General features: G+C 40.6%; 1 protein-coding gene across 2 annotated transcripts in view; it reads right to left on the reverse strand.

The window, feature by feature from the left end:
• Positions 1-24,807, reverse strand: part of cadpsa (Ca2+-dependent activator protein for secretion a) — a 171,814-nt gene that overhangs the window by 136,703 nt on the left and 10,304 nt on the right. For both annotated transcript variants that reach the window (XM_035152991.2, XM_047339451.1), the window contains exons 2-3: positions 8,247-8,360; positions 5,172-5,504 (exon numbers count right to left, since the gene is read on the reverse strand). In XM_035152991.2, the coding sequence (XP_035008882.1) occupies positions 5,172-5,504; positions 8,247-8,360 (447 nt within the window). The remainder of the gene's footprint in view (positions 1-5,171; positions 5,505-8,246; positions 8,361-24,807) is intronic.

Raw genomic sequence — 24,807 nt, forward strand, 5'->3', positions numbered from 1 at the left:
TGTGGCTGGTCTTCTATAGCTGCAAACATAACAACGTGACTTTCAGATGTGTTTACCAGAGGTCGTCAATGCGCCAGAATGAGACCGGTGATAGGCCTGGTCGCGTGTCACTCAAAGTGCAGTCAGCCAATCAGAGGAGGGGCTCAAGAGGCAGGAGAAAACAGCCTGTTCTGTCTGCAGCTCCAGAGAGAGGCAGAAGAGAGGACATGGAAATACACATTGCAGCAGTTTGTTTGACTTTAAACCACTGATATATCATCTTAGGGGTACCAACACCTCAAATTAAAGCCCAGAAAGGTGTCAAATATGGGTCCTTTAAGAAGACCACCTTGTGACAGGAACCTCTTGTGTCCTGTATGATGACATCATGTACTGATTCTTGTTTTAATACAAAAATAAATTGTATGACTTTTGAAGAATAAAATAGACTGCAACTAAGAAGAGAGCTCAGTAAAATGATGTGTTAAGATGTAGACATTTGTTTCTGCCTAAAGGAAAGTAAACACTTAAATAAATCACATCTGAATGTCTTGGTGAAGCTATAGAGACGTTCAGCATACGGCTCAGTGTGAGTGGGCAGGACAGTAGCTAATGAGGACAGCAACATGTTGCTTTGATAGATGTTGGGAGGGGACCTCTCTGTCTGGCTCTTCGTCAGACGCATCCGAGATGAGCCGCAGGCGACAAAAGATGACAGGAGCGGAAAAATCCTATTCCAGCTGCCTTAACTTACATCTGTGATTAAATGGTTGCAGCCGGGGTCATCTCAATGGTGCGTGTACACTGCATTAGTCTTCTGTGTAGCACCAAAGTCAAGACATAAGCTTGTGCAGTGAAAGGGGATATTTCAGTGTCTCCGATAGTGCAGGGATTTCCAAGCTACAACGTGGATTAAAGGATTACCTCATGCAGTATGCTGTGGTTTTGTGTTTGAAGCTTTTTTGAGTGATGTGCATGTGTAAGTCACGTAAAAAATATATATTCAGAAGTTACTTAGTGTCATGTTGTCTTTTAACTCAGCAAGCCATAAGTCAGTACTTTCAGAAGGCTTCACATTATGTGGAATTATTTTACTCTCAGTTTTACAAACAGCTGCCCCTGTTGAACTGAAGCTTAAAAAATCATTCCCATCTCCACTTTTCCCGATTTAATCGTAGCTTGGTACTGTTGGATTTTAATTGGCAGTTATTAGCCAGAGTGCAGCTCCCACACCAAGAAGCCAATATTTACCCTCAGCACTGATAACTGGAAAACACACAGCTCATTTAGTGGAAATTCCTTTGTTTCCTCTAATGCCTGGGACTCCCTTCCTGTCTGCCTCCTTCTAATCACCACCTCTGTTTAAACAGTTCACTCTCTGTTTATCCTCTTCTCTCATTTTACGCTCCATCCTTTTTCCATGTCTTCTGCTTCTCTGTCCTGTCTTCTCTTTTCTGCAGGGACCTGAGAGGGACTTGATGAACCATACAACACTGAAAATAACACTATAAATGTCTGATTTTATAATTTTAAGCCTGAGCTGATGTTAGTAAAATAAAGATTTAAATGATATTGTTTATTCTCATAAAATTAATGGAATGACTATTTGGCCAAATACAACAGGTTGTTAATGTTATTTAATTTGGGAATTTTTTGTAATAATAATTTTGATTCCAAATGGTGGCTGTGCAGTTTGACCACCAAGTTTGTGAATCTTTATAAGTACATATATACCTTGTGTTTTTGTGTTTGGGGAGAGCCATGTGCTGTTATTCATAGGATAATGTGTTGAGGTTACATGATGACCTGTTGCTGTGATGATGACAAGTAATCTCAATGACTGAATTAAACAGAGAACTAGTGAAGTAGTGAATGAGGTTTTCAATCACAGTCCCTAATGTGTCTGTAATTGATGAGAAAGCTTTAGGTTGTTGAGGGTTGCCAGGTCACATTTCAGATGTCAGTATGGTTGATTAAGGGCATCTTTGATATACTCTATCCCTAAACTACACAACAAATAGCAGCAATATCAACAGGAAATAAGAGCATGTCAGAAAGAAAGCAGCATCTACCTAAAATACAGTCAAAATAAGTAAAAGCCTTTTTCCAATAATAGTTTCCCCCTTAAAGTCCTCCACACACCATCTTACAATTTATGGTAGATGAGTACAAATTTCTCCAAAGATATGGCTGATAATGACACTGCAGCTGTTGAGTGAATCAAGAGAGCAACAGAACCTTTCAAGCAGCCATATGGACTGATAAGTAAAAACAGCATACATTCAAATTATACATCTCATTCAAGATTAAAAAGCAGCATCGCAGAATATCATCCTCACTATTGCCATCCAGATCTCCTACTGTCCCCTCCCCCATGTCTCCTGTCAGAGCTGTATTGCAACAGACAGCAGCAGATTTCTCAGCTTACAGATCATTAATTGAGAGTCATTACTCCAGACATGGCAATTTTCCATGTCAAGGGAAGAAGAGAAAAATCATTTTGTGCCTCAGTCTTGCATAGAAAGAGGTTTTAGGATATATTATAGATTATATATTATTTTAGGTTTATTTATGTTTCTACTAATCTGGTTATTCCATTTACACCTGCATTCAAATGTGTTTCGTATCCAGATTATATCCTGATATGATTTTATTGTAATTACATCTGCACATGGTATTAATGTCTTTCCTGTGTCAGCACTGAGATCTGATCATGGTCTGATCTCTGACCAGCTCATGTTACATCCCCCTCTCACTTACACAGGACCCCTTTCTGTGTTCACTGGCTGCTAGCTGCTGTTACATCACTGGTTTTGAACAGCAACATGTGATTATTATTTTCACCAACGTACCTGTTGTGTGTTAATTGCATTTGCTATTGTGTTCAATGTGGTCACAATATGTCCCTGACCACCTCCCGATTGAGCCTCTGTATTTCTGTCTGGAGTTTGCATGTTCTTTCGTGTTTGCTTAGGTTTTCTCAAGGTACTCCGACTTCCTCCCACAGTCCGAAGACATACAAATTTGGGTACGGTTGATGTGAGACTATTATTTGACCATAGATGTGAATGTGAGTGTGAATGTTTGCTTGTTTCTGTATGTTGGCCTGTGATATGCGGGCGACCTGTCCAGGTTGTACCCCGCCTCTCGGCCTACTGTATATCAGCTAGTGTACCAACATAGCTATTACACATTTCGAGATGAGACTGGGTTGCCCCCTGAGACCTTCAAAGGATAAGCAGTAGAGATAATGGATGGATAGACTTTCATGTGGTCTTACTGCAATCCAATCACCCAAAATGCATTTTAATGCCACGTGATAATGGGGTATTTTTGTACATGAGGTTATATTCAGGTGTAGAAGTTTGAATTACTATCAATGACCATATGGGCACATTCACGGGAGTGACTGTATCCTCCAACCTGAACCACAGTTCAGATATGCACCTGTGGTTAAGGTTCGGTTAAGTTTGGCCTAATAAAAGTAAAAGTTTGGCTGTTTTTTCTAAAGCTTCCCATCATATCACACAGTTAAAGAAGTTTGCAGTTGCTGTGAAAGTTGATCTGTTGAGATCAAAGTTCAGCAGCTATTATGATTTCATCCATAACTTAAGTTAATGATCAAAGATCATCATCTAGGTTATGGTCCACTAAGTAGTGCTACGGATTGATCATAACAGTTACTGAGCTAGTTCGTCGACATATCCATCTTGGTGACAAAGCTACAGTACAGGTAGAATAGGAAGAATTTAGTTTTTTGTTAATTACGATGTATAAAAGGTAAAAAATTCAGTTTTGCATCCTAATTTCCCTTTGACCATACAGACATTTAGTCAGTGGTGACGTAATTAGGTCACAGGTCTGCAAAGTCCAACAGCTCGGCCATGTATTCAACTTTTACAAAGATAATCCGTTTTGATTGACACTGTCAGAGATGCACTGATTTAAATATGTTGAGGTTAAAGTTAGTGTAGTTTGTATAATTTGAAGCACTGAACTGCATTATGTTGAGGTGGTCATGCCGCATTTACAAACAAAAAAGGAGCAGAATATTGGAAACATTTTCCCCAGAAAATCTGGAGGAGTTTCAGTCTGGCTTTAGAGCCCATCACTTAACTTGAAAATGTGGTGGGCATTTACCACAATATTTAACATTTGTAGTAAATCAAATCTAATAAATATACATTTAAACTGAATGAAAACAATACTATGTTGTCTTCAAACCTTCAAAACTTAAGTGCGTGAAAAACAATTTTTAACATATTCAGGTGATTTAGATTTAGGACTATAAGTTTTGAAGATCTACGTCCACACTTAAATGTTTAAACGAAACAAAAATGGCTAAATTTGAGTGTCTATGTTCAACAAGCTCTGTTCATGTTTTGGGAAAGAAACTGGCCTAGTTTTGGCCCACGACGAAAACCGAGAGAAGAGATATGTCTCCAGCTTTAGTTAGCTCAAACCATACTCTTACGCTGTCTCCCTCAGCCAATGTTGGATTGAAACAATAAAGGGAATAAGATAAAAGGATAAAGACACTGAGCAGGATCCCCCCCCCCCAACAGTGTCTTCAGTGATGGACTGAGCACTGACAAAAGACTGAGTACCTGTAGGCCAGCCTCCAGCTGCCCACAACTGGGCACCATTATTACCACATCAATCTGTCTTTAAAGCCCAGCTCTCTACGCTCTCATTACCATTACACTCTGCATATATTAATGACAAATGTTCCATCCAACAGCAGATTCTCCATCGATGCAGTACCTGGCACTTTAATAGTGGATGGTCTGTGTATAGAAGCCTGTCTTATTGTTCATTCCCTGTGCTCAGACTGTGTATCTGCTTTCAGTTAGCCACAAAACCAGAGCACCCGACCCCCCCCTCTCTCTCTCTCACACACACACACACATCTAATTGTTCTCCTCATGTTAGATGTGTGCACTGTGCAGATGAATCATTTTATGCGTTTTATTGCTTGCAACATGTTGTTGAATTGAACCGATCACACACAGAGATGCTGCCTTATGAGACTGTAACAACAGAAAAAGATAAATTCTTATTTTCCTGAAAAAAAACCTATGTCAGTGATGAGAATAAGGATGTCATCTCTCAAAAAATAAAGATGTAGGTAGTGTGGCACAACATATTAAAGTCGTAATAGTACCCACCCACCTAACCCTAATCAGACTCACCTGGCAGGCATTGTAAAGGAGTTGGTGCTCGAACTTCTTGATGCCCAGGATCTGCTGAAACATCTCATAGAGCTGGTCTTTGCTGAGGATGAGTTCGGAAGCAGCACTGGCTGTCATTCTCTGCTGGTGCTTCCTGGGGTCCTCTTCACCACGGTAGATGGTGTCAAACTTGGCAATCCAGGAGCTAAGCACCGTCTCTTTGCTTAGGCCGTCAATCTCCGGCAGGCTGCGCACCCGCTTCTCTATGTGCTTCTTAAAAACCTCCCGAGAGTCGCTGGCAGAACAGCCGCCGCTTTGCACCATCCGGGAGACACGGTCACTTTTTAGGAAAACCTGCGATCAATGACATGATTTGTGATTTGACAAATCAATTTATTTATTTAAGTCAATATATTTCAGATTCAGAGTTTTTAGTAAAGAAAAAATAAAGATATTTTAATGGACAAACAATGTGCCTGACCAGACCTCATTTTAGACCAATGAGGTCTTTGTTTAAATATCAAATGTACTTTCACCATGTGGTCAAGTTTGGTCAGACGCATTGTTGGCACATTTCTATTTTGAGAGAACCAAAAAAAAGGAAACGAATGTGGCTTGAGGTCAGTGGCATATCATTTAAAGGCTCATTATCAAGATAGTAAGTACATAGTACATAGGCAGGTGCACAACCTGCATACACTCTGTTTGTTAGGCACACAGACATTACCACCAATATAATGTAATTAATGGACTTTCAATTGAGGTGGTTATAGCTCTGAATAACTACATTTCAAAAATTCAACAGCATCATCTGTTTCCTGAAACAGTGCACTGGTACTATGGATAATGCACAAAATACATATGAAATACTAGTTATTCAGTAGAAAGCAGTTCCATTGAAAATCATTGACAGTGAAATAAAACCAGTCATGGACATGCTGCTTCTGGAGTCATTTTACAAAGCTGTGAAAAGTCAAACTGAAATTCCATTACCTCTACTTTGCCCAGCAGCAAAGCTAAGGACGAAAATCAGTAACAAACCAAACGGTACTAAGAGCAAGTTTACTGATATTTGAGAGGCCCAATGGGCTTGTTATTGATGGGAGGTTAATTCCTGTCACCTGCTGCCGTCACTGCCAAGCTCTCTCTGACCCTTTGTCCCTGTTTTCTTGATCCTTCTATTTCTGTCTGTCCCCCAATCCCTCTCTCTGCCTGCCTCCACCAGTTTGAGCCCAGAGCTAAAGCCGAGCTGGGATATTTTGGTTTTAATTGAATTGGATAACCTGTGCCACCAGCTTCATCTGTTAAATATCACACCATTCTCACCTGGGTTGCCTGTGCTACCACATTAACTGATAAGGAAGTGCTTGTCAGTGTGTCAGCGTCACTAACCCAACAGAGATATGCTCCCTTGTTCTGTTCTCACACCCTACACTCCTCTCAAATCTCACCATCTCCTTTACATCACTTGTTCCTGGATCAGCCCTCAGCAAACACAGTGAAAGACAAATGATACAATACTATATGTATGATGATAGATGATAGGTTTGTGAACTGTTAGGTCAAAATCATAAGTCTGAAATGAGATGCTCATTTACAACTTTAAATGTAGTCAAGAGCTCAAGCAGACATGGATTTATGACTCCTAAAGGTCTATGTGAATAGTGAGGTATTCAACGTTACGTTAATTGTGTTTTCGTTAGCATGGGATTTATATTTATATGTAAATGCTATATTGATGTATTTATTTAATTAATTTGACTGATTATCAACACTGTGACATAAAGATGAGAGGTGTATGTAATGTATGTAGAGTTTCTAGTCTGCAGCACCCTAAATATAGTGAGTGATTAGCTTCAGGTAAAGGTTGTATTTATTAAGAAGAGTTTGGGTTTTTATACCGGTCTTATTGTATTTCTATTTCAAACAAATTTTGAAATGTTGAAAATAACGTTTTTTATTGCCATTGTGCAGAATGTGCAATATGTCCAATTATAAAACCCAGTGGACAGTGGAGTTTCATATTACCTCCGGAGTCGAAGAAAAAGAATGTATACGATTTAATAGTGCCACTTAATATTAATAATCAATGTAGAGATGAGAGGTGATGAAAATGTGAAAAAGGCAGTATGGTGATGTTATAATGGAAGGAATGGATGGAATTATCTTTGAACTGGTTGATGTTGATAACAAATATTAACATATTTGAAAGAACACCTTTAAAGTTCTTATCATTAAAGTGTCAGTTATCAGTGTAGCCATTTATACCTGCACTTTCCTATCTAAAGTCAACACCTCTATGATGATGTAAATACCATCTATGTCTCTAATTCACTCTAGTTATCTAACATTCAGCCTGAACATCACTATACTCTGTGCACAGTAATCCAGTAACAGGACTAAGGTCTTACTCTTTAACTTGCTTTTTTGGCCTGCTTGCAATGTGGGCAACTGTTTCATACTCACTGTGAGACACTGCAGATACTGTACATGTATGTCGAATGTTTTAAATGTACACTGCAGAACAGCCTGAGATACAGGGAATATGCTGGCTTTTCTTTCATCACATTTCATTCCCCTCTTTATGTCTGGATGGATCAAGCCAACTGAATCCTGGCCGTCTGGGAGCACATTATTAACACTGCCCTGAGGAGCTCGGTTCATGCTCTGCATCATTTATCAGAGCTGAGACAAGTTATCTCCACTGAGGTTTGGATACTCTTCACCCCATTATTAGTTTTCTTGCTTGGACGGATTCAGTTTAAACAAATGAGGCTCTGCAAGGGAAAGTTTACATCTTGCAAAAGACACTTTAGATAACTGATATAACAAGGAGGTTGCACACATTTCATATTCATAAAAATGATGAAGAAATAATGTTTAATATTGTAATGGTTTTACAGGGAAACCTTCTTCTCTTCCTCCACAGGGAGATCAGAGGTCAGATATGGCTATGAAAGGATGCAATTTATAATAGATAAGTAAATGTAAAGTATTTGGAAAAAATCTAAAGGATTCATACCAGATTGATTCTGATTCATACCACACTAAATGCAGCTTTGTGAGTATACAGGTGTAACTTAATACAAACTTTACCTCATAGTAGCTCTGGACAGCATTGATGAAGGCCTCATCAGCCACAATCTGAGTGTCCCCGCTGAGGAATGACTGGAAACGCTCTTTGACTGTCTGCAGATGCTGCTTACTGATCTGAGGAAGACAAACAATGTGTTTGTTATAGTTAATGTAAGTCAACAACAGAAATATATGAGAATACATTAATAATTTAAGCCTAAAATTAATTAATAAAACACGAAACGCTAATAAAAGTAACATGTAAAACATGATTTATATTAGAGCCAAGAAGCCATTTAACATGTCTTGGATGATTTTTTTCTTTCCTAAAGGTTTATCCTTCACACTGAGAAAAGAAAAAATAGCACACAGTTGTACAGATGTAGGCCCACATAGCCCAACCGACAGGACACTACACAGCTACACACACAGTATCCACCTTTGACGGCATGGATCCAAGCCACCAAAAGGGGTCACAAAGCAAGAGAGCAATATACAGGCTTACTTTGAGAGAAGCTCGACATGAGAAGTCATGTTTCTGCCTTTAATTACTCAAATTTCCCTCCCAGTGGTTGGAAACTCTTGATAACTACTGATCTGGTCAAAGCCCGAGACTGTCGAGGCTGTAAGGCAGTGGAAAGTTTTGTTCAGAGCCTGGTAAGGGAAGACAGAATTTTTTAGCATATATTGAGACCTTTATGAAAATATCAGGCATGCATAAAGAATGCTAATACCTATAAAGAGATGAAACTTGCTGCTGACTTGTATAATAATCTGGATATATGTATATCTATACATACACTTGTGTGTACATGTGTGTTTACTTGGGATTTTTATTTGTGAAGCACTTTGTAACTATGTTTTAAGAAGTGCTATTTTAATAAAGATATTATTTCTGATCTCAATACATGTATATGCAATATAATGATGAAGTGGCCTAACATTCTTGGCAGAGGTATCTTTGAGTTTGCCTCTTTTCTAAAGATATAGTACTATAGTACATGATCGATACCACTTATTCCTAGTGGGTCACATGGGGGCTGGAGCCCATCCAGGCTGACATGAGCTTTAGAGGAGGGGTACCACCTCGACAGTTTAGGGTTGGTTACCACAGAGACAAAGAAATGGTAAATGGTCTGTATTAATCTAGCACTTTTCGAGCCTTGATGACCACTTAAAGCCCTTTACAGTACAGTTTTACCATCCACATACACATTCAGTGCATCCATGTGCAGCACTTTCTCTATCATACATCACTCAAACACATCCATCGGGGGCTATTTGGGGTTCTTGCCTACGGACACTTGTGCATGAGGAATGAGGGAGACTGGGATCAAACCACCTTTAACCTACGCAGCCGAAGTTAGCTGCATCCTCCAACAGTCGCCTAGACCTTGTCAGCCTAACTGAAATGAGACAGTCTGGTCTTCCTATTGCGTCACCAGCTTGTGCCGCCCTTACAGCCTTCAACCAGCAGCAAAGCTACTGACGAAAATGTTATCCGGTTGATTAAAAATGTTAAAAATATGTTTTTTTTAACAAGTGTACCGTTAGCTGTTCTGTTGAGTGCTTTCATTTGAAAATAAATTATTTTCTTCGTTTTTTTCACCACACTTTTTGCCGCCATTGCCCTTTTGAGTTTGTCACGGAAGAGCAATGAATCATGGAATATGTTGGGCCATAAAGGTACCAGGTTACTTTATTTGTCTCCTGTGGGATACAGGAAATTGCTGCCTCAATGCAAAACACACACAATAAAAACAATAATTAGGCCAGTGTGCAAATACAAATTGCTTGGTTATCCCTGAGAGCCTGCTCAATTCAGCTGCTGCAACCGTGGTTCTGTCTGTCCTCCATATTCACATTGATGAGTTTAATCAATAGCGTTGGACCGGTTGTGTTTGCACAGAGGGAATCTCTACCTCTTCCTATCGTTCATCTGTACATATTCAGAATTCAAAACATGAGATGTGTTGGATAAAATAATTTTGGCCTGCCTAATGGTGGACCTTTCAAAAAGGTCCTGGGGGATGCGGGAGTGGGCATTCCCATAATCTCCCCTGCCGTCTTGACCAGATTGGAGATCTGAGCTTTAAATTTGACTGTTAAATTTCCAAACCAGCTAGTGATACCGTACCATAAAATGGACGCTATCATCGCTCTATAAAAAGAGAACATAATATTCTTACATACAACAACTCTGAGTCTGCAAAGTAAATGGAGGTGCTGATGGATTCTCGCACAGACACCCGCTACCTGTGTGTGCCAGCAGATCATTATCAATGTGGACCCCTAAGTATTTGCATGAGGTGACCTGTTTGATTTCATGACCATGTATGGCTATAAGGCTCTGATCGCCGATTGATTTGGGGTCTATATACATTTCTACAGTTTTGCCTGTATTCATATGCAGTTGATGGTCATCGCACCAGTCTGTAAATCTGTCCACTGCAGCTCTGTGGCTGCTCCTGTTGGAGTTGTTTGTGAGGATTACAGTATCATCAGAGAATTTCACTACATTGATCATGTTGAGAGCTGACACAGTCATTTGTGTAAACAAGAAAGTTGAACTTACACATCCCTTTGCTGCTTTCTGTTGTGTCAGAAAGTGCTGAATTGAATTTCACTTGTTGTGGCCTATTTGATAAGAAAGAACAGTACCACTTAGACAGGGATTCACAGAAAGGATCCACCCAGTGGACCCTCCGTTGCTGTAGCCACATTTGGAGGAGCCTTCGATTTGGGACAGTCTAGTCACGCCGCTGTGACGTATTTGGTCTACAAATGCAGCTTCCGAAAGGATACGTCGCCCGAATTGAGACATAACTAACATGTCCTTGGATGTTGGGTACAGAGATGCTCAAAAGATAACCAGCTCTAACAGGAACTGAGAAACAGACTGTAGCGTTATGCTTCAAAAAGCTGCTGTGGTGAGAGCAGTCAGCAGAGGACAAGTCAAGCAAGGCAGCACTGCTGTCAGCATCTGCTCAATGAGAAATCCCACAGGAATAAAGAAAGTAGCATTGGTTTAAAATGCAATCGTTGTTTTTTCGCTTAAAGGGGACATATCATGCAAATTCCACTTTGTTAGTGCTTCTACAGGTTAATGTGGGTATCTGGCATGTCTACCAACCCAAAACTCTCAGCGCGCAGCCGCCTGGCTGTTCACACGGGACGAGCATTTCTCCGCGCTGGTCAGCCCCATAGACTGTATATATAAGGTCAGCCCGCGATTCTGCTTTCTCCGCTTGTTGTTGTACCCGTTGAATGTCGGGGTTCGGGGGTAAATGATGGTCTTCATAGCCCCCCCACCTCTCTTTCTCTCTCTGTCTGTCTGCTTGTGTGCTTGTAGTGGATGGGCAGAGGGGGACATTTAATTATGTGATTGGGAAAATTAAAACTCCAGGACAACAGAAGGGGAATACAAAGTATGGGATGCATATTTGATAATTTATATCATATAAAATATGTAATTTATATCGTTTAAAATCATGGGGGGGGAGGGGGGAGCTGGCTCATTAGCATTTAAAGGAACAGGCACTCAAAACAGGTCACTCTGTGGAGGGCTGTTTTATACAGGGTAAAAAGGGTGCTGTTTTATATGATCCTTGTGGTATTTTGACCAAAGTATGTTACAGACATTTCATTAAGACCCCAAGGAACCATATCAACTTGTGGTAAAATGGGCATGCTATGTCCCCTTTAATATCAACAAGAATCCCCTAATTCCCTCCTAACACATTGTCATTGCTTTAAAACTCAGTACAGTTTAAGATTTAGAGAATATGGGTGCAACTGTGCAACATGACAAAAGAAAGCGTGTCTTTAAAAAACTTGTTGTGTTTTTCAAACATCGTCAAAATGTACAGTTGAACCAAATGTGACAGAAAAATAAGTTTGGTCAGTAACATAACTATTTTCTTCTAATGGCACGTGTCTGTACAGAGCTTTCTCTTTGACCTGTTGATCGTCAGCAGTAGCATTATTTGCATCACATTTGCATAATTTGGATTGATGACATAGTTACTAGAGTTCAGTGTAGGTTCTCTTAAGATGCCTGTGCAATTTAGGTCTTATTTTCCACCATGACTTGGGTAACCCCAGACAATTGTTAGACATGGACCTCATATCTGACAGATGACTTGTTGGTGGATGGTCAGTTTGAGGTGGCTCATGATGCCTGACTCATCTCCTGCAGATACTTTAAGTGGATAGAAAAGGTTGTGTTGTAAAGTCAAGCATTGTGCTGGAGACACACACTCTATAGTCGTCATTATGATTCTCTTCAGGACCCCACTGTGTTATGGCCTTACAATTTACAATCTATCTATAGACATAGTGAGATTCAGACATGTTACCCAATTACATGTCATTATATGAATCCTCCTTTTACAGCCAAAATAGTAGAACAATGACATGGCCAATAAGAATGCTGGAACATTCAACACCCATTGGCCAGTTCTTGTCTGCAGCCCTGGTAACCGTTACCATGGCCACTGCAGGAGGAAGCTGTATGAGATTACAGCTTCCTCAATGGGGGTCAGAGTTCACAGTCCTGATGAACTGCAGCAGAGACAGCTGTCCGCTTCTGATAATCCATAGTACTGTGCATCAGCCCATGACTAAATATTGGTAAATAGAGGTCGGATGGGAATATGTGCAGCTGGAGAGTAAACTGTAGGTCAGTGGTGTTGTCTCACTTGGTTTATTTATTCCTTCAGATTTGTCTTAAACAGAAAGCCTTTGGTTGGCAAAGACACATCAATATACTGTAGCACAAGGGTACCATGCTCTCACAGGAATGCTCACTGTAATACATAAACAGTGAAGCATGCTATTGGCATAGCTGGTGGAGCGTAATATGAAACCATGCTGTCCTCTATTGAACTGCTCTATCTTTCGTGCCTTAATTCAAATGCCTTATTTGACATTATTTACTCTTCAAATCAATACAAAATAGCTAAACCACCTCTGGCTACAACAGGGAATCGTGAGAGTCCAGTCCATCTGTAATTATTATTCCACTGTCTATATGGTAACTAGAGTTTTTTGCTGAGAGTCATGATACAGTAACTCCACTGTAGATGTGCTGCTAATCCAATAAGGCCTCTTACCTTTAAACATGAAACCAGAGGGGCGCTCTGAGAGTGCACACCTTCGCCAAGGCTAATGCAATATCTCCCCATTTTAAAGCAGTGTTTCATATTAATAACCTAAGTTGTAGCGGCCCGCCATTTTCTAATTAACCTGCCACAGTTTCATAATGAACCAAGAATTATTTTTTTACACTTAATGATTATATAGGAGATCTCTTACTTGGTGGTTTTCTCCATTGCTGCCTTGTGTAGCTGTGTGCAGCACTATTTGCAGCCTTGCCACAAGCTCACTTGAATGCTTGTGCTATTGTCCATATCATATGGTATTTTAATCGTCCATTGTTGTTACCATGGAAACGATTACCATAATTGCAAAAATCATGTCGGCTATGATCAGATGGTTCAGCGTTACATACCGTCTACCACAGAGCAAATATGATTGCTTTTCTAACATGATGTGTTTTTTTGGAGATAAGGAAAAGTGTCCGAAAGGGTGAAAATGTCAGTAGAGAAAATGAATGGGAAATTTATTTCTGGAACCAGAGCTGTTCTAAAAGTGTGTGGTCCCTGTTACTCTCTGTACTGTCATTTACTTACACATTTAAATTGAACATATTTCATGTTTCACTGGATTGAGGATAAAGCCTTGTGCTATGTTTATAATATAGGAACAAAACAAATGAGGGAAAATGTAGGAGGTTGCAAGTCAATTAATTTTAACCCTGTGACAAACATGATTACAAAGTTAATATTACTCAATTGCTGTACAGTATAGTGATTATGAGCATCAGTACTTGGTAGTAGCCCAAGAATGTTGAGGTCCAACTGTTTAAAAGCTTGGTTCAGAGGAGATCTGTTAATTAAGTTTAACCTGCTTGTTTGACCCACTCACTGATTGCAGCGGTGTCTACAATTATTTATGCAAGTTTGATACAAATCTAGCTGACATTGGAATGTACTGGCTCCAGGAAATAGTCATATTCTAAACATTGACCAAACCCATTGGCTTCTCCCACATATTCAGATTTTAAATGTTACCTAACTACAAATGGGTCATATAAAGGTTAGCATGTGCAACCTTAGTGCACGTAGTGATTGTATACAGTATACACTGTGCTGAAATTGTTGAGTACTACATACACACATGTATAATTCATTTGGCTGTTACTGATACCAGCTGTCATACAGACTCACTGCCAACATCAACACCAAAGAATGCTGAAGAGACCAATTAGGGGCTTCTTGGCTTTATTTATGTACCAGAGTCAGATGTTAGCTTTAGCGTGGATAATACACCTGATACCTGCTGCCTGTTCACTTTGAAGTTTGGTTAAAATACACACGTTTTATTTGCCATTTCTCTTAATAGTTATTTTACATTTTGATCTATATACAGTACTTTTATCATCTCAAGATTATGTCATATTTCTACAACTTCTATCTACTCATTCAGAAATCTCTGTCTTTCTGTAGGCATAGTTGCATACCTGCTTCACACATAGCATGTGTATCACTCACCATCAATTAACTGTCTTTTGTAACTCAATCATTGTTGTCTTGAGAAATAATGGATAGTGGTTTGTGACACCCCAGTCATTGCGATCAAAGGTACTCACTTGGCGTATGTGCGTACAACTTTTCTTCTGTTTTTTTTTTTCAGTCCTTTTCCTGACACGGCTGATTGAGAGCAGACAGAGTTGAACACCCCCTTCACTTTCAATTACATAGCTTACCATAGTCTGTCAAGCTGGTGACATTACTGTGAATGTCCTGCAGTCCTGGGCTGATACCTGATTTCTGTTCACTTTGAAGTTTGTTTTTTTCTCTTAGTTAGTTATTTTACATTTTGATCTAAATACTTTTATCATCTCAACAGATGAAAACACGACAACAGCACATTCACAACAACTGCAACGAGATCTGATCCACCAGTTTGGGTTTCTGCGTACTGAGTCAAGCTTCAGTGAACTTTTAATAAAAACAGGTAAAAAGCCCTTTGTGCCGCAATGGTGGTGGTGTGGCTTCAGGGTTTATATTCAATTTATGCCGATAGCTCCTTTAAATTAAAGTGTGTAAATCTTACACACTTTAAGATAGGGTTCATTGAGAAATAAAAATATGACTTTTACATGTTAATATGTGTTAAGGACATTTCTATGAATACTATACATTTTATTTTCTAAGTCATTTTTTCATAATGTTTTATAAAAATGTGTAATATTGAACTTGGCATGCATAAAGCAAAGTGATTACCAAGTGACCTGTCACAGATGATCAAATTATCATATCAAATTTCTTTTTTGGCATAGAACACTAAAAACTGTGTCACGTGTCCTCTGAGTAGGATATCTCCATTCTTTCTTCTGGTGTGGTTAGAAAACATCTGAAGGATTACAGAAAGGTATAATATGTGAATATAATGTGTAAAACAGATATTTGAATAAGTCGTAGAAATCAAAATTGCAAAAGATTACCCAGATAAACCGAATTCATCCTATAATGCTACCTCGTCTATATTTGACTAGAGAGAGAAGCATCTTACAATTTCATTCTACCTGAGTATAAATTTAAATATAAATCTTGTTCTTATTCTGATTAGTTGAATGCATATCTTATTCCACACATAAACCTGAAAATGTTAGCATACTGTATATGAATACTGTATATGAATGAAAATATCTTTGAAAAGTTCCAATCTGGCTTCCGTAAGTACGACAGCACTGAGACTGCCTTGCTCAAGGTTACCAACAACCTCCTAATGGCTGCTGATGACAGCATGTGCTCAATCCTGGTACTTCTGGATCCCAGTGCAGCATTTGACACAGTGGACCACGCATTCTTTTAAACAGACTGGAGCACTGGGTGGGGATATCTGGCACAGCGCTGGAGTGGTTTGCTTCGTACCTGTCTAACCGGAAGTTCTGTGTGTATGTTAATAACTATGTCTCATCATTTTTATCTGTAAAGCATGGTGTGCCGCAGGGATCAGTCTTGGGGCCTATTTTATTTTTATTGTACATGCTTCCCCTTGGGAACATAATTCACAGGCATGGTGTCTCATTTCATTTTTATGCTGACCATACGCAGTTGTACTTTTACATGCTTTTATCTCATCACGTTTAGATTATTGTAACAGCCTTTTTACCTGCCTGAGCCAAAGATCTATTGATCGACTCCAGACTGTCCAGAACTCAGCTGCCAGGCTTTTAACCAGAACTAAGAAACATGATCACATCACTCCTGTTTTAACATCTTTACACTGGCTCCCTTTATGTTTTAGAATTGATTTTAAGATTTTACTGATCACTTTTAAGTCCCTTTATGGCCTTTTAGAATCATACACACCAGCACGCACGTTGAGATCTTCGGCTAGAGGTCTCTTGTCTGTTTTGGAGGCCCGGCGAACCTTTAAGTCCCTTCTTAAAACACACTTTTATCTGAGAGCCTTTCCTGAGTCTTAACCTTCTTTATAACTGACTTCTTTATAACTTTTACTGAGTATCGTACAAGGCACGAATGTACTTTACCTGTTTCCTCTAAACCTGATTTATGACCTGTCTGTTTTTATGCTGCCTTTGTTAAGCACTTTGTAACGTGTGTTTTGAAAAGTGCTCTATAAATAAAGATTATTATTATATTATGAATATGTGTGTAATATAATGATGACAACGTCTCAAGCATTGTTCTCTTAGGGCAGCCACTTTGGAGCCTAATATTCTTTTTTTTCCTCAAAAAATTGTTCCACTCCAGTTGTGGATGTTAGGAGGCATTAGTTGTAACTGCCACTCAAAGAGAAGGGGAGGAAGGGAAAAGACAAACAATATCTGGATAATGGGGGGGTCGAAAGGGCCAAACTGCCCCCAATAACTACAATATGCATCTAAGATAAATGACAGCCCTACAACATAAATGTGCTTACCAGTATGTTGTGCCATTCACATAATTTGTCAATACTGGGTTAGTATGCTTTTAAATATACACAATCTGCATTTAGTGGCTTTTAAAACACAATTTCCCAGAAGCCCAGGACTGCAGCACATTTAATGTAACCAGCTTGACAGACTGTGGTAAGCTATGTAATGTGAAGTGAAGAGGGTGTTCAACTCTGTCTCACTGCTCTCAATCAGCTGTGCCAGCACAATGAGAAACACACTGAAAAACATACAATACAACCAAGATTTAGTTACAGAAGACAGCTGATTGATGGTGATCCCAGAGGTGATGTCCAGATTTTAGCTCTCTCCAGTTTTATGAACATTTCTTGGAGACTAAATGCAAGTCTACAATTTTGTATGTGGTTATTTCCCACGTAAAAGAATAGCTGTGTTAACACTTTTGCATCCTATACTGAGAGCCATCTTGTGCTCTGCCTTCATGAAATGTCTGAAAATCTAAAATTCTAATTATCTACACAGACAGCGGTGCAGTGTGTCAGTGGAGTGTCTGAAGACCAGTCGCTACGGCTGCCATCTGGGAGCTCGAAAAAACCAAGATAACACTGCTGTGCATGTGTGGTGTGTGTGATGTGTGTGAGTGTGTGTGTGTGTGTGTGTGTGTGTGTGTGTGTGTGTGTGTGTGTGTGTGTGTGTGTGTGTGTGTGTGTGTGTGTGTCAGTGTGTGAGCATATGCGTCCTTCAGTGCATATGTATTTCTGTGTGTTTGTATGTATGTATGTGTGTGTGTGTGTGTATTTATTTATGTGTCAGAGTGTAAGCAGATGCCTCCCTCAGTGCATATGTATTTGATTATGTGTGTGTGTGTGTGTGTGTGTGTGTGTGTGTGTGTGTGTGTGTGTGTGTGTGTGTGTGTGTGTGTGTGTTTGTGTGCGTGTGTGCGTGTGTGTGTGTGTGTGTGTGCGTGTGTGCGTGCGTGCATGCATGTGTGTCTCATGTCTCTCTCAGTGGGTGCTATCTATCTGCCAGTAATTGCTCCAGCCAGTGAAGCTGCTGGAGTGGAGCTGGATCTGGCTCACACACAGCTGAGATCACAGCCTGAAAGCAGTGGGGTATTTTAGGAGCAAATTCACTTTGTCAACTTTGACATAGCCAGTAAAGTAGTCTTGGATTTTACTTTCAATTAAAATCAGTACATCCTAAGTCAATTGTGATTGTTTCTGAAAGCCATCTTTACTAAGAGTCAAGTGCTTTTTAAGAAATTCTTCAAATACATGTTGATGACTTCTTAGTTCTTGAAAACAGTTCTCCTGGATTTATTGGCTGATCAGTCTCTGTTTGAGACTCATTTTACCAAATTACACAGATTTTTCCCCCATGTCATGGTTTGGTTCTGCTTCCAAGCAAGGCTCAGTGAGGTCTCTCCCTATTGTCAAGTCCACCTTAAATTGCTTGCTATCATGCTACGGCTCACCCTGCATGTCACACTGGGACTATAGAAGGAGTTTGGACCACCAGCTGATTCCTTGTTCATTAATACATCTGCAATTAGATGTGGGCAATTCCATCAAAGGAGAATCAGCCAAAGTGACCTGTAACAACTGTGATCCGACACTTTGTTGTTTTATAAACCATTTTCTGTTTTGAGTATTGTGATGTTAACCTTAGTGTCGGTATATCAGAGTAAAAATATATCAGTATTTGATCAGTTTTGATAGTCTTTGAGTTATCAGGCAAAATATTCACTACAATAACTCACAGCACCTCTATGTATCCCACTGTTTCCTTGCTCTCTTTGTTGTGTCTCCTCTCCCCTCCGTAGGTGTGTGCATCTAGATGACTCAGCGGAGGCGTGGCCAGGAGTAGCTCACAACTACACCTGCAGCATCCACCCTGGTCGTCCTCCCAGTCATTGCCAGATCGTTTTCCTCACTGCAGTGGTAGTCTCTAGTTCTCGGCCGCTCTGTGTTCTGCAAAATAGCTCCTCTCGGGTTGGCCCGCTCAGTGGGTCACTGCCCTGTGGGAACGAGACTTGAGTTTCAATTTATTTTACGATCAATTTCAAGCTGAGATGAAGAAAGTTTTTGACCACCCAGTTAGGGGCAAGGGGGCAACCAGTCGCTTCCTCTAAGGGTGTGCACTTTGTACCTCTCCCCAAACTCCTGTCAGCCCTGGAGACCACCGACCTCCTGACCAAGCATGTGTTTCGACTACACGGTCTACCCCGTTGGCGATATTATCCTCCGGGTATCACCCTCAGACCATCGGGCAGACTGAGCGGGCCAACCAGAACCTGGAAGCAGCCCTACGCTGTGGTTCTGCCCGACATCCCTCATCCTGGAGTTCTCACCTGGCTTGGGTGGAGTACTCATACTCATAACTCCCTCACCAGCTCCGCCACAGGTATGACACCTTTCACCATCATGTATGGTTTCCAACCCCCCTTTGTTTCCCTGCCAGGAGGAGGACGTGGCCTCCCCTCCGTTCAGTCACACCTGCACCGCTGCCGAAGGATCTGGAGGGAGGCTCGAGCAGCGTTAGTCCACACGGCCGCCAGAAACGAGTGGTAGGCCAACCGTCGATGCATCCCCGCTCCCACATACTCTCCAGGACAGAAGGTATCGCTGTCTTCCCCTGACCTTCCGCTTCAGGTGGAGTCACGCTAGTTGGCCCCTCGCTTCATAGGCACCTCTGAGTCTCCCAGTGTTTTCTTGCTCTCTTTGTTGTGTCTCTTCTAACCTCCGTAGGTGTGTGCATCCAGATGACTCAGCGGAGGTGCGGCCAGGATCAGCTCACCACCATACCTGCAGCTCATTCGGTCTTTACTGGCAGTATAGCCACCCTGGTCGTCCTCGCAGTCATCGCCAGATCGTTTTCCTCACTACAGTGGTAGTCTCTCGCTCTCGGCGGCTCTGTGTTTTGCATTCAGAGTATTATTCCCTGTGTAGTTAGTTCGTGTTTTTCTCACCTTGTATTCTCCTTCTGCCTCCAGGATTCACTCGCTGGTTCTCCTGCCTTCCCTCCTCTCTGTGGATTCTCCAAGAGTATCATTTGCTCTCCGCTTCCTCATCTCATCCTCGAACCCACCTTGATCGAACAATAAATACCCTTAAACTTTAAGAACTGTGCAGTGGTCAGTGGTTTGTCTCTGCTCTGGGGTCAAAGAAAATCCTATCGTAACAAATAACACAAGTACGTTATTATAGCCGTACATGTGACCTACGTTATATATATTCCTATGAAACATGAGCACATACACACTCTCACAGACATTTATTTTAACAGTAACCATTTCTCCCACTTCAACATGCTTGATCTCCCTGGTTATGACGTAACATCAAACGGACATTTAATCCTAGATTACACTCTGCACAGCAGGCCGACAAAGGATTGAGAAAGTGCTCATCAGGGTGAGGACTGCCATTCATACACTCACAAACAAGGCTTCTACATGAATACAGTGCAGTGACAAAGGCCTCCAGCACTCACACAACAGATACACACACCAGTGTCTCTTCCCCTGTGCCCTGATTATTTGTTAGTAAACATGCCCACACTGCAAATCCACACTTTGTTAAAATCCTACTATTAAGAATGTATGAAAGCTGTATTCAGATAGCATTCAAACACACCACCCACTCACATGGCACATAATCAGTTGCTGACTGACATTCTGTGAAAAAGTTTAACTGCAGCCAACATCCCCTCACAACCTAATTGTTGCTGTCAGAAAACACTACCGCTACCATTCGATGGCAATAAATGTACCTTTTCTGTTAAGCTTTGATGTCACAGACATTGTGTAGAGCTTTTGATTTAGAAAGATTCCACTAATCTAGCACTAAGGGATCATGGATTATTCCAAGGAGCCATCAGTAAATAGAGACTGACAGCATGGGCATGTGTGAGTTTTCTGCTCTCTGAACTCCTGACCATCATGCTTCATGTTCTAAAGTTCACTTTATCCAAAGCACTTTAGCAGATGCATTCTCCTGTAGTAATGCACCTTGGATTTAATTGTTGCTTGATAGTGTTTCCCTGTACATGGCCTGCATGTCATCCAAGAGCCATAGTCTTATTTTCGATTGTGTTGTGTTGACAGAGTTCCAGGAACTGATGGAATCTTGAAGGGGTACTCAGTTGGTCTAATGAAGCCTCGTCAAATTACTTTAGAGGGCCTGTGTTATGAAAGAGGGGTGTCTAGTTTGATGTACATTAGACATTTACCAGAGAGTAAGGGTCTAAAAAAAGATGCTAATATACTGCTAAGAATTACCAGAAATTGTTCCAATATTTTGGAGGCTGAATAATATGGAAGCATGTTGCTGCCATTCCATTCTTTTTTCCATAGAGTAGTATTAGAGTAAAAGGGAGAATATCTTGATTTATGTCCTTATCTTATGGATATAAATATAATTTGCTGGAGATGTGGATCATGTAACTATGAAATTTAACAAAAACAACACATGAGGTACAATCCTGGCCAAGGTAGAACAAGGAGAGACCATCAAAAAGAAGTACCACACCATCAAAGCAAAGTATTCGACATACCAGGGCCGCCTTGTACTTACCAAGGCACACAGTAAGTGTGTGAGGTTTTCTGTCTTAGACTTTTTTAAGTGAGTAATACCACTTCAGGTGAGAGAACAAACCTCTATAATGTACTCAATTAGGTCTTCAAGTGCTATTGAAGACAAAGGACGACTCCACCACCAGAGGACCACACACAAGACATGCATGCTCCTCCGTTGCTGCCAGACATTCAGTTATCTCTGTGGGAGACGCTGCAAAGAAAGTGAAAAAAATCCTGGATCTGTCCATTTATTTTGATCCGCTCCAAAATTTAAAAGGTTCTTCCACTCAGATTTGTTGTAATCCAGTGTTGTTAAATTTAATTCAATTAAATTAAATTTTATTTGTATAGCGCCAAATCATAATATATATTATCTCAAGGCACTTTACATAGAAGGTCAAGACCTTAAAGTTTATAGAGAAACCCAATGAGCAGCACTTTGGCGACTGTGGAGAGAAAAAACTCCCTTGTTAACAGGAAGAAACCTCTAGAAGAACCAGACTCAATGTGGGTGGCCATCTGCCTCGACGGTTGGGGTGAGCAGAGAAAAATGGGGAAGAGAGGAGAGATGGGTGGAAAAGAGGGGAGAGAAGAGAGAGAATAGGGGGGAAGGGGGGAGAGGGGGACAGAGCGGAGAGGGAGACCAGGAACACTTGTGCACCTACAGGTTAAGTTCTGACTAGTTAGAGTGTAAAGATGATATTGATGATAGCAGCAAAAATTTATAATAATAATAATAATAATAATAATAATAATAATAATAATAATAATTGTTGTTATCCTGCATCATAGACAACACCAATGAAACATTTATGGATTGATCAGGGCTGGAAGGTAGATGTACTAAGGCAGGACTGTTAAAGAAGAGCCTAAGGCAGGGGTCGGCAACCTTTACTATCAAAAGAGCCATTTTGCCCTCTTCCACCAAATAAAATTTGTCTGGAGCCGCAATACATATTTGATAACACAGCTTATTAAGTGTTATATATAGTTATACTCAGTGTTGTGCCAGTTCACACTTAAAATGAACTAGTTCAAAGTTCAGTTCATGCAGATGAAAATTAACTACTTCACGTTCATAGTCCAATTTTTTTAAATTTTGAACTAAGTTCACGATTCCAAAAAGGAACTAGTTCACGTTCATTTGTTCCAATTTTTTATTGGGATGATTTAGGTGACAAACATCATGACAATCATCACAATCATGTGTTTGGTTATGAATCGATGGTGTCGGATCATGTCTGCATGTCGCTCCGGTCACTTTAACACTGAGTCCTGCTGTTCACGTCTCGTGTTGTACTGAGCAACATGTTGACAATTCATTAAATGCAGCCTCATAAACTCTGGAGCGAATCAAACAAACACTGAGTGACTTCATGTGCTGATCAGGTCCTGATAACTAGTGATGAGTGTTTATTAGTTCCAGTGAGAGCAGAGAGGAGGAGGACACAGAAACTCCAGCTCGGTACAAACCAACTGCAGCTTCTGCTCTGATCATGAAGCAGCTGATCACTGAGCAGCTGAGACCAGAGAAACTCTGTGTTTCACTGTTCTTCTACAAAGTCACTGACCGGCTGCTTCACGTGAACGAGCTCTGATCTCACTGCGTGTGTCTCTCTCAGCAAGTCAGTGGGGGCAGAGCCCCTGGGCCTGTGTGTGCGCTGTCTGGGAGCCCGCACACACACCCACACATTTTCTTTCGCTCCCGGTATTTCACATGATGGCCTGATACGATGATAATTTAAAAAATGAACGTGAGTGAAGTTCACTCTAATCATATGAAAACTGATTCGTTCAGTTCATCGTTCATGAAAAATATAATTGTTCATGCACAACACTGCACAGGGAGCCACTGCAGAGCCGCATGCAGCTCCAGAGCCGCAGGTTGTCGACCCCTGGGCTAAGGTAAACATCCTGACACGATCCACTCGCTTAATTTGTTTCCCACAAAGACCCACCTTTACCCTGAATCTGAATGGCTTACACTAACCCCACCCAGTCATCACTCTTCATGCCTAAATCTGATCCTCCAAACCAATAAATCATAGCCAATCAGATGCAGAGTGCTTAATTGCCCCATGAGGTTGGTGGCAGTCTATCTAGCTTCCTCTTTTGCTCCTGTCATAATTACTACGCCCACTACAGGTCATCTAATAGATATACGGTATACATGGGTTGAAATAAGCTGCATATGGGCTTGTTTTCTACAGGATGTTGTGTGTTACTGTCATGAGAAACTCAACAAATCTCAATGCAAGCAACATGAAAGTAATCAATTTGTAATTGAATATGAAAATGAAAAATTCAAATAATGCTTCCTCTGATAAACTCACAAAGTGGATGCTAGTAATGCACAGAGGTGAACCACGGGTAGAGAGGGTTCAGGTCAGCTTTCTTCAAAAAGCTGGCTTTGTCAGGGGGATGGGACAGTTTAAAAGTGACAAAGCAGCACACAGACTTATAATTAAAAGAAATATGGTATGCAATAGGCTTTGCACTATGGTATTGTATGTCTAGTATTGCATGCAAGGCTGAGGTAAATCGTCTAGATGAGGGCAGCCTATCCAGGTGCTTTGCCCTTGCGTCATGTCCTCACCCATGTTTGGGTGAAAACAAAATCTGATTTGACTGGTGGCAAACAATTATACTGTGTAGTTGCCGATCAACTATGGGCATTATTAAATAGGGAAAAAATGAAAGGCATATTTTTGCGGCTGCGGGTAATCAAAGGTTTGAAGTGCACTCACTAGTGGATGCTAGTTAGGATAATTCTCAATCATCAAACAGTTTGAGTAGAATTTGATTTGGCTTAGTTTGGACCTGACATCAGCTGCTGTGTTTATTGACATATTTTGTGTATATGAATTACATTCTCAATACAGAATATGTACAGCAGTGATTGTTTTTATGGTGAATGTAATGGCCTGGAAGGCTCATCATTTCACTGATTGCTTTTGATATGACCTCACAGGTGAAAGCTTGTGGAGAAGTTTTTGTCGACAGTCTAAAAGGCCAAGGAC

This window comes from Hippoglossus stenolepis, chromosome 3, assembly GCF_022539355.2.
Source record: "Hippoglossus stenolepis isolate QCI-W04-F060 chromosome 3, HSTE1.2, whole genome shotgun sequence".
Lineage (NCBI taxonomy): Eukaryota > Metazoa > Chordata > Actinopteri > Pleuronectiformes > Pleuronectidae > Hippoglossus > Hippoglossus stenolepis.